At 32.5% G+C, this 11297-nt stretch overlaps 1 protein-coding gene across 1 annotated transcript; it reads left to right on the top strand.

The window, feature by feature from the left end:
• Positions 1–1949: 1949 nt before the first annotated feature.
• On the top strand, positions 1950–3364 carry LOC110665821 (E3 ubiquitin-protein ligase ATL42-like). The gene is given in 2 exon segments (XM_058129888.1): positions 1950–2651; positions 2654–3364. Coding segments are annotated over 2 exon segments (1245 nt in total). The 5' UTR covers positions 1950–2011; the 3' UTR covers positions 3259–3364.
• Positions 3365–11297: the final 7933 nt, after the last annotated feature.

Here is an 11297-nt window from a genome sequence, read left to right on the forward strand (position 1 = left end):
TTGTGGTTTGTAGGCCCTACATGAAGAGAATCTTTTTGGCACTATTAGTCTTTTGTGGCGGCACTCATCATATTGTTCAATTTCATGGATGTAGTTGCAACTGTTATCACACATTCTTGATCCAGGGACATCCCAAATAAAATGTCCATTGATTTTATCAATGTAAACAGGTGTTCCATTTGCCATGAATGCATTCACATGAGTTTTATCTCTCCTTTTTGTGACAGAAGAGATCATTATAGTGCGAAAACTGCTGATGAGGATTCAGAAGAGCTTCCTAAAGCTTTGATCACTATTTTAATAGTTCCATCAAATTACCTATGGAACGAAAGTTCTATGGCCTGTACAGGATGAGAATTATTGTGGAGCTTCTCATAGTTGGTCAGTCATTTCGTAGGGATTAACTTTACCAATTCATCTCTAGATAACTGTCTTAGAATCTAAACGATTGTGGGAGTAGACTCTGTATCTGAAAGGATATATAGAGCATCTGAAGAGACTCGTGATTGGGACAAATCAATAGCATGATCTTGGAGGCAATCAATGATTTGGTGGTGAAGGGTTGCTGCCATAGAGGATACCATATGTTCAGCTTCAATTAGCTGAACTTAAACTTTTAGGGCTATGAGAAGATTTTGATCTTGCAGAGACATGTTGTAATTGGGAAAAAAGGTAAGTACCACATTTTCAGCATAGAAAGTAGAGATGCAAGTACCAATCACAGCGTGTTCATATTTAAGAAATCTGTTGTCCTGTAAAGAGAGTCTGGCAGTAACAAGTAGTCTTCTTCATCCATGTAGAGTGAAGACTATTCTTACTGCTGCAAAGTGTAGATGGGAGTACCATTGTCTTTTCTATTAAGGGACAAAAAGAGAAGGAATCTCCAGAGTGACATGTTTTTTAGTGGTAGTGGATCTGAGGGCACAATGGTTAAGACGAGAAGTCTATACATATTCTTTAGTAACAGATCTTCTTAAAGAGATTAGTGATCGAATATTTTTGGTAAAGGAATTAGATCTCCTGTATATATTATAAGGGCTTAAAAAGGAAAAAAGAGATTCTGCCACTTGAGCACCTTCAGAGATGTGAGAGATTTCAACAAGATTATTTATTTTGGAGAACAAAGTTCTTCTACAAGAAGGAGATAAAGATAGAGAATATGTAAGATTAACTAAACTAGTAGAAGGTAAAGGCTCAGATACTAAAGTTGAGGCTGGTTGAGGTGTGACACAAGACAGGACTGGAAGATTCTCCGTACTCATCTCAATTAAACTTTATTCATATTCTCCTCTTGAGACTAACAGGCTGAGTATTTGTCAATCTATGTCTAATTAATTAGCAATGGAAACAAATCCTTTAGAAATCAAGATATTTCTTGCAGTGGAGAGAACTTTATTACTACCGAATTAAAATTTTAATTCATTTGTTATTCCTGGTTTATATTGGTAGAGGTTCCAGTTGGATATAATCTGAATTTCTTAAGGGTGGACTTGAATCTGGTTTTAATCCTGCTAATGAAATATTAATCTCAGCCATATCCTAGGCTGGTAATTAATGAGGAATCCAGGACCAGGAGTCGGTTGACTGCAAATGCAATCCTATGCTTGTACTTGAAAAGGATAATATATATGCATTATGTGAAATCTAATAATAATTCATGCCAATACCAACATAATAAAAGACAAATGATCATCATTAATTACCAGACTGCAGACTCTCCTATCCTCATAAGCCAAGATACCCATTTTATTTTAATAGATAACCTGTTAATTACACATGAGGATGAGATTACTAATAACTTTTTATCAAATGGACAAAGAGGCAAATTCGACAAACCACAAGAGTTGCTTCTCTGGGGACCCATTGAACTTAAAAAATAAAATAAAATATAATAATCCCATATAAGTTTAAATCTTTCTAAAAAAATCCATTAATGTCGCCGAGTTCCATACATACTGTTTACAAGAAGCAAAAGAATTTATTCAGAAAATAAAAATTTGCGTTTTCTCCTATGAACCAATTGGGAGTGTTCCTCATAATTCCTTGCTTCTTCTTCCATGTCAAAGCCCAAAACACATGGAATTCTCATTCGGGTATCCTCAATCCACTCCATCCAACCCTCGCAGCAGTCATTGGCATTATCTCAATTATGCTTTCTGTAACTTTTCTCATACTTGCCTATTCAAAATTCTGTCACAGAAACACAATTGATGATCTCTTAGTCCATGACACAAATCACCAAAATTTCCTTGGTCTCAGTAGTTCAAGGTCTAGATTTTCTGGCATTGATAGAGCGGTGATTGATTCGCTCCCCTTTTTCAGGTTTTCTTCTCTCAAGGGCTCAAAACAAGGCTTAGAGTGTGCAGTTTGCTTATCAATATTCGAAGAAACCGAGATTCTTCGATTGTTGCCCAACTGTAAGCATGCATTTCATAAGAACTGCATAGACCAGTGGCTAGAAAGTCACTCTAGCTGTCCTCTCTGCAGGTACAAGTTCGATCCAAAGGACCTCAAGAGCTTCAGCTTTTCCAATAGTTTGAGATACTTACAGAACCCTTCCAATCTATCTGAGGATCCCAATCTTGAACTCTTCGTCCAGAGAGAGCAAGATTATCATGGGTCATCAAGATTTAACCTTGGAAGCAATGACAAAGGAAAAAAATGAAGAATTATTACTTGTGAAATCAAGAAGGTAATAATAGCCAGGAACTTCTGCATAAATTCAAGCACAAGATCATTGTTTCTGATGTTATTATCAAGAACCGATGGAGTGATGTTAATTCCTCAGATTTGTTGTTCTTGAACTCTGAGATGCTTAATGTCATGTCAAGCACCAGGTTCTCCCCTGCAAATTCAAGCAGCTGTACAGGATTCTCCATGAATGAAAATATAGAAAAGATCAAAGAGGACCTAGAGAGGAAGAGATTATACGAGTCCAAGATTAGCAAAGCTGACAGAAGTGATTCATTTTCAACTTCATGTTTACTCTCTACTTCATATCAGGAGGAAAGTTCAAGGCAAATGATTAATCCTGCGGAGATGAGATCAATGTCTGAGATTACAATCTATTCAAGGTTCAAGGAGCTAAATGTGAGGAACAAAATCAAAGAATCCTTATCTCCGAGGAGTAGTAGTGAAAAGGAAGACAGGATAAGGAAGCTTTGGTTACCAACAGCAAGGAGAACAGTTCAATGGTTTGCAGGTCAAGAAAGAAACTTACAAGAGCTAGAGTACAAAAGACAAACATCGAACGTGTGATATTATTTTAGCTGCAACTTTTTACAAGGTTTGTAAATTTCATGTAGCTCATACATTAGACATCAAGGTGACCATTGTCCCATTTTAGAAGTCCCTATTAATTGAAGAGTAAATTATTTTTTACTACTATTGAAACTTTTTCTCTATTTTTTTATTTTCTTATTTTTTTAATAAATTAAGTTTAAATTGAATTTTTTTAATTAAATTAGATAAAAAAAATAAAAATAAGTTAAATTGAACTCTCCCAATAAACTTTTTCTTTATTTAAAAAAAAAATTAAAACATACTTAAGTTCTTTCATCTATTTTTTAATTATATTTCACCGTATCATTCCAATTAAATATGTCAAAATCAGAGTTAAATTTTAGCCAAACTATTGTTTCATGTATAAATTTTAACACTAACTCTCTATTTTAGAAAAATATATTAAAATGTCCCTAACATTGCTGCTTTGAACGATGATATTTTAGCAATTATATAAATATAAATTCCTTTGTTATATGTGTGGATAATTTATATATGGAATATATAATTAATTAAAAAAAATTAACTTGAAGCAATTTTTTATTATAATTAAAAAAAAAACCTTATAATTTCATGCTTTAACACATGAAAGATCATAATTTAATTGTTGTTAATTTTATATCTTATGTTTTTCTTCATCAATAAATGTGAATCAAACCATTAGTTACCGTTAAATAATGACGATATGACAAATGTGATAATGTGACATTTACATGCCATCACAACATGTTTACCTTGTTTGCATCATTTAATGGTAACTAGCAGTTCAATCTACATCTGCTAACGGAGAAAAGTAAATCGTATCAAATTGATAAAAATCATATAACGGTCCATGACGTGCTAAAGTATAAAATTACATAATTTTTTTGGTAAAATATTCAATTTAGCCCCTGCATTTATTGAGAAAGTTTAATTTAGCCTAATTTTAATTTTTTATCTAAACTAGTCTAAAAATTTTAATTTAAGCTCAATTTAGGCCAAAAATTAAAATTTATAGGTTAAGTTTTTTGATTTATTGATTTAAATAAAAAATAAAGAAGTTTGATTTCTTAATTTTGAGACTAAATTTTTTTATTTCTTGATTTAAGTCCAAAAATCAAGATGTTTAATTTTTTTTATTTTCTTATTTTTAGACTAAATTAAATTTAAATTGAAAATTTTCAATTAAATTAAATAAAAAATTAAAAATAAATTAAATTGAACTCTTCCAATAGCCACAGGGAATTGACCTTTAACTTTTTTTTTCCCCCTAAATTTAATTTTAAAGCCATCCGTAGGAAAGTTGGTTTTTTAATTTCCAATTTTTTTTAAAGTTGAATGTCTTTATTTATTTATTTATTATGAAAATGTCTTTCTTGTTTTTGCAGTCCAAGTTGGTTTTATTTATCTAACTTTTGTATGGTAATAATGATCATGACATATCAGTTTGCTTCTTCTTGTCTTTTTCAGAAAAAGAATTTTTTCTTTTTCAAAAAAATTAATATCCATTAGTTGGCTTTACAATCAGCACCGACCTTCCCAATCTGATCATGATCCAAAATAGGTGTGGGGAAAATATATCGGAATTAATTACATTTTAAAAGTTAATTTAAGAGGAGAAATTTATTCAAGTCTTATATATAATATTAGAAATGTAAATGAATCAAGTCGTTCATTAGCTACTCGAGACTCAATTTGATAAACGTTAAGTTCAGTTCGACTCATTTTCTAAACAAGCTGAGTTCAAACTGAAATTTTAAGCTTGTTTAATAAATAAGTCGAGTTCTAACTTAGTAGTATTAAGTGCGAGCTCAAGTTTTAGCTTGATTCGTTTACAGACTCTCGAGTTAGTTCACTGAACGTCATTGAACAGAATCACAATTTAGTTCTTCAAACGGACTCGTAAACTAGCATGTGAATAAATTCGTAAATAGGCTTGTTTTAAAACTCGTTCATAAACTAACTCATTTACAAAACTGTTTATATTAATAATTGTAATTTATAATATTATAAATATATTTATTTTGTCTATGATTGTTTTATAAATAATATATAAAAATATATTATTTAAAATTATAATATAATTAATATATAAAATATAGTTATTTATAATTTATTTTTTAAAAAAATGTTAATTTATGTAAAAATAAAATCAAAATATTAAATATATGATCCCAATATAAGAAAATACTATATTATTAAATATTTTATTATTATATAAAATTATGATATAATCGAAATAAAAAGTGCATTTATAAAATATAATTATTTGTATTTTAAATATAATTTTTTTAAAAAATAAATTAATTTTTATATGAGAAATAACTTTAAAATATTATATAATAAATATATAAAAATTTTTTTGAACTATTTTATTGACATTAAAGTACTAAATAAATTAGAATTTAATTACGTAATTTTAGTAGTGGTCGTACGACCTAAACCATGAATTCATTTATCTCTCTTTCTCTTTCTCTTTCTCTATATATTTTGAACTTTTAAAAAATTAAACTCCAAGTTTAATTCTAATCTATTTACCCATTATTATTATTTTCTCTCTCTTTACAGTCTCTTACTTATTTTTTTTCTATTAACATTAACTAATTTATCTATATATTATTATTACTCTCTATGATATCCCTTTCCGAATATCTATTTTTTTAAACTGTAAACCTTTAAAATGTCAAGATTTAAGTTTAACACTAGTCCATATTTTCTGTATATAACTTAGATATATGCTTTTATAATTACTATTGTACTTAACATTAATTGTCTACTTATTTTATGCAAATTAATTTATTCATATTTTAAATAGAGTTGATGTGTCCCTACCGCAAGTGCACGGGTCGTACAAGTAGTATAGAAAAAATATCGCTCCCACGAGGAGTTGTGTTAATGATTCAATTTTTGATATAAAAAGTTGACTAAATTGAACTATCTTTGAAATTAAAGTAACAAATTGATGGGTATTGGAGTATGAAATCTATATGTGCAAAATTAATAATATATCCAACAATGTATTAATTAAACTAAAATTGCATCAAATTGAAATAAGCAAATTCAAATATTGCAAGATTTAAAATGGTAAGTAATTAAATTCAATTAGAAATTAACAATAATAAAAAGGCGATTCCGGAGTTCGGGATTTCATATTCAAGCTATTTTGGGATTTTTAAATTGGTTATCCAATCTTGTGGAACTTACGGGTTTTAAGGAGATTAATTCTTAAATCCTTTGAATACCCTTTCGAGTGAGACAAAGAGTGCCTTAATCAATCTAATCCTACTTTCGTGGAGTTAGAGTTAATTAAGACCCATTAGGTTCTTTAATTAATCTGTGAATCCTCTTAATCCTTAGCCTATTTCTAGGTCTAAGTTAATTAAGTCCAATTTCTTGATTATCTATCACAAGGCCTTCTCCTTTCGGTGCCTCAACCATGGATTAAGAACATCACTTAATGGGATCCTACACTAAGCATGTCATTAAGCACACAAGAAATGAATAAAACTTATTAAGACCACAAAATATGGATTACCCAATCAAAATCCACAAAATATCTCAAATATTACAACCCTTACTCCAGAATCAATGGTAAACTACTCACTACCCATAATGCTTACAAGATATATTGAGTTTAAATGGAAATAAAGCTTTAATCTAAGCTAAGAAACAAGAAACTAAGCACTAGAAATGTAAGGAAAGAAAGAAATCTGCAAATCTTGGTTGAAAATGGTGTGGAAGGTGAAAATGACTCTTCAAATTCTGTCTCTCCTCTTCCTTTTCTTTTCTGCTCCTTGTCTTCTCCTTTTTGTCCCCCTTCTAAAATGGGAAATGGGACTATTTATAGCATTTTCTGACATGGAGCCCTAAAATGGTGTGTTTGAGGAGGAATTTTCTGAGGGAATCTTCTGCCAGCTCATTAATGAACTCTTTATGGGACTGCATAAGTGGACTGCATAAGTCATGCAGTCCCTTATGCAGTTTTCGGCTGGTTTCTAGTTCACTTATGCGAAACTGCATGACTTGGTGCATAGGTTATGCACAATTCCGTGAAAGTGCATAAGGGAGGCGTGAATGTGCATAAGCTATGCAGTCTCCTTATGCACATTTCGGCAGGTATTGGAACAGTGATTTTTCTCCTTATGCAGATCCGCATAGCTTATGCAGCAAGTTATGCACAATTTTGGCCAATGCATATTTCAACTTTGAAACTTGTTTTTGGCATCTTTGGCTGTAGAGATCACTCCTCAATGGCAAAATTTCTTTTTAGTCCTTCCAAAAACACCATTTTTCCTACAAAACAAAGTAAAAATTACAAATTAATCCAAAATTGACAATTATGAAAAACTAACTAAATAACTAATGAAATTAGCTAAAAATAACTAATAATAAAATAAAATGGCTATGAAATTAGACCTAAATGACTATGCAAAATGTATGCATCAAATACCCCCAAACTCAAACTTTTGCTTGTCCTCAAGCAAACTTTAAAATGTGATGCAAAGTTTTTAGGGGTGCCTTATCCAAAGAGCTATGAAAATTACCTATTAAAGTAACTTAACACACCTTCAGCCATACCAGCAATCCATATACCTATCCTTCAAAATGCAAAGAATCTAATGCTTATCCAAGCTTTCACCGCTTAGCCATCAAGTCAATTATCGTTCAAAATCCCCAAACCAACCAATCAAAAGAGAGAGTCATGCTCAAAAGGAATTCTAGGACAATCAATAACCAAAGTGTCTCTATATAGAGTAATAGAATTAAATGAATGAATGGATAATTTTCCAATCCCATAGGCAAATTCCCTACTCCTATCTCCACTAATGTAGCTAGTACTATCAAGAGATCAAAGGTCTTTTTAGGAATGTAATGGGGCCATGGGGTTCAAAATGAGGCTAAGAAGAAAAATGGGTAAAAAGGATTCAAAGCATGAGAATATTTTCAATTTTGAAACATAAGGTACACTTCTTATTTTATTATATATATTTTTTTCTTTTTCTCTTTTTTATTAATTTTTTTATATGGGAGAGAGAGAAATACACAATAAGGATTGTCAAGTGCTAGCATATTTTATAAAACACATAAAATGGAGGGACATTTTGATACTTTAGACTTGTATCTTGCATTTTCTTTTGATGATTGTCCCTAAAATTTGCCACCCCCAAACTCATTTCTTTTAATACTTTGGGTGGATTTCTTTCATTTTGAATGACAATGGTAAAAAGCACATATACTAGCACCTTTTTTTACAAGATGACAAGCATTTCTTCTCCCTTTTATTGTATTTTTTCTTTTCTCTTTTTTTTTATGTACCTAATATTATGAATAGTTATTCTCATGAAAAGGGTTGGAGTGTTTGGTTCATTGGCTAGGTAGTAATAAGGATTTCAAGAAAAAATTAGGGATAAAAAGGCTCAAAGGGGTTTGCAAGGGTAAATTTTAATTGGGAAAAAGGGCCAAAGGTTTTAAAATGAGAAGGTTTAAATCAAAGAATGCCTAATCATCTCTCTTTTCAAGTACAAGCTGGTATTTCGCCTTGAAAGGTTTAGAAAATTTGTTCTAGGATTGGTGAGACATCATTTGACTACCTTATATCCAATAACTTCCTCTAAACATTCCAATCTCCAAATGACTAGTTGGGTGGCTTTTTGGCTAAGAAGATATAGGCAAGGGATAGACACTTCAAAACCTTGCACCTCTTAGGAAACTTTCAATCCACAAACCCAACTAAAGGTAAGTCAAATCACTCTCATAGGCAACTTTTCAATACTCAAGGGATTTGGCAAAAGATTTTAATGCATGATGCATGATTCCTAAAATGAACAATGCATTAACTAAATGGAGGAAATCTATTTGTGTATTTGTGTGCAATGTGTACAATTTCTAAGTGATGTAAAATGTGTGTGTAAATGTGTAATGTATATGTATGTATGGATGTATATGTAAAATATTTACAGTATATGTAAATGGAATGGGATGAGATGTTCCTATACTCAAAATGTAAAAAAAAAATGTAGCAAAAATCAAAATGCACACCCCCAAACTCAAAATTAGACATTGTCCTCAATGTCTCAAGCAATGTATTATCAAAACTCAAAGCAAATAGTAATTACCAGGAATTGTGAAATGTTAAGAGCAAAAAGAAAAGGTTACTTGGTATAGAGCAGATGAGAATTCAAGAGATAATGGGAATGCATAAGTAGCTGCACAGGTTATGCAGAATAAAGTGCTGTCCAGAATAAGTGCATAAGTAGGGTGCATAAGCCATGCGGTTCTGCATGAGTGGCAATAAGGGCTGCACAGGCTATGCAAAATATTTGCATAAGGGAATTCACAGCCTGTGCAGTATATTCAAAAGCTGCTGCATGATGCTGAGCAAGGACAAATGTGCAACCACCAGTAGAAGCATGCAAATATAGACAGAATATGGACAAATATGTACAAAAAGGGCAATAAGTGCAATGAAAATCAAAGAAAACTAATGTAATAGCTATCCAATAAAACTTTAAGAAAAACAGAATTCAAAACAAACTAATTCAAAAGAAACAAACATAATTCAAAACAAACTACAATTGTTTGAACATATTTACAAAGAAAAGGTCCTACAAGTTTGAACAAAAGTAAAAAAAAAACTAGTCTAGTTCTATTGTTTTGCCCTTATCCATAGATGTTGCTAAGGGGCTGGTTGCATCTGGCTGCTGTCGAAATGATGGTGCTGGAGGAGGGGATGGAGGTGGAGGTGGCATTCCCAGAAAAATCATGAGTTTCTTCATCATATCCTTCAATTCTTTCTGCTTATCCCTGGTTTCCATGACAAGGTCAAATAGGTGATCATGACGATCCTTGAGAGTATCAAGACCAGTGTCAAGCTTCCTATCCACAAAGTATATATCATCACTAAGCCTTTCAAGATAGGTGAATAAGGCTTTAGTGTTGAATGCAGGAGGAGTTGTGGATGAGGAGGGTTCAGCTGTAGGAGGGGGTGGGGTAGGTTCGAGAGAGTCTTTGTGGGACCGATGGGACAGTTGGGCTTCGGTGTGCAAAGGTCTGGCCACGCTGCTGGTTGTGCAATATCAGAATGTGGCAAACTGAAACCTGTTTTGGATAAGTGTGCAGCATCAAAATATAAGGTGTCCACAAGTGCTGGTATTGGGTGCTCTTCAGGATTAAAACCAAAATGCTTGGCTATAACAGTTATGAGCCCACCCAAAACAATGTCACCTATGGATTTGGTGGCAATATGCAGTACATGCTCACAAAAGAAATAACCAGGAGAAACCTTGACCTTGTGAAATGCACACCATAACATAAATAATTCAGATTTCCCACAAAGAACTAGTCCCTCTGCCCAAAATAGTGCTAGCAATCAGCCTATGAATAAACCTAAGTGCAGGGTCAAGTATTTGAGAGGTTTTTGATCTGCCTACAGAGAAAGTTTGAGGTTGGTTTGTGATAATTGTCCAAAATTGGGCAGCATTCCAAATACCCTTGTGTGCTACCTCTACCCCTGTATATGGCACTCTAAATAGTCCATCAATTGCAAAACCAAGAATGCTATGAAATTGATCCAATGATAACTCTCTATTTTGCCCCAAACATCTAAATTTCATAGTTGGCTTAAAATCTACATCATGCAATTTCAGGGTGGCAGAGAATGAGGAAATAAATTCCAAAACTAAAGCTGGGTAAACAATTTCTTGCTTGTGCACAAATTCCATCCATCCCATACCATCAAGATAGGCAACTACATTGTCAAATAAACCAAGTGACTGGAGAGAGTCCACAGAAATATACCTAGTGGGTTGCACCTTCCTTTCCTTAAGTCGTTTAAATGTCGCTTTGTGAGTTGCATCAGGAAGGGACCAAGGGAGTTTTGAGACCTGTGAGGTTGCCGACAATTGCTTTCTGCTGGAAGAGGGTGTGGAGGCTGAAGTTTTTGGCTTTTTGGGTGGAGGCTCTGACCTTGGGGTGGTGGGTGGTTCGTTGCGCTTTGAGAGAGGAGGTGCAGAGGACATGGGCCTGGTTGATTTCGA

This window comes from Hevea brasiliensis, chromosome 11 (assembly GCF_030052815.1).
Source record: "Hevea brasiliensis isolate MT/VB/25A 57/8 chromosome 11, ASM3005281v1, whole genome shotgun sequence".
Taxonomy (NCBI): Eukaryota; Viridiplantae; Streptophyta; class Magnoliopsida; order Malpighiales; family Euphorbiaceae; genus Hevea; species Hevea brasiliensis.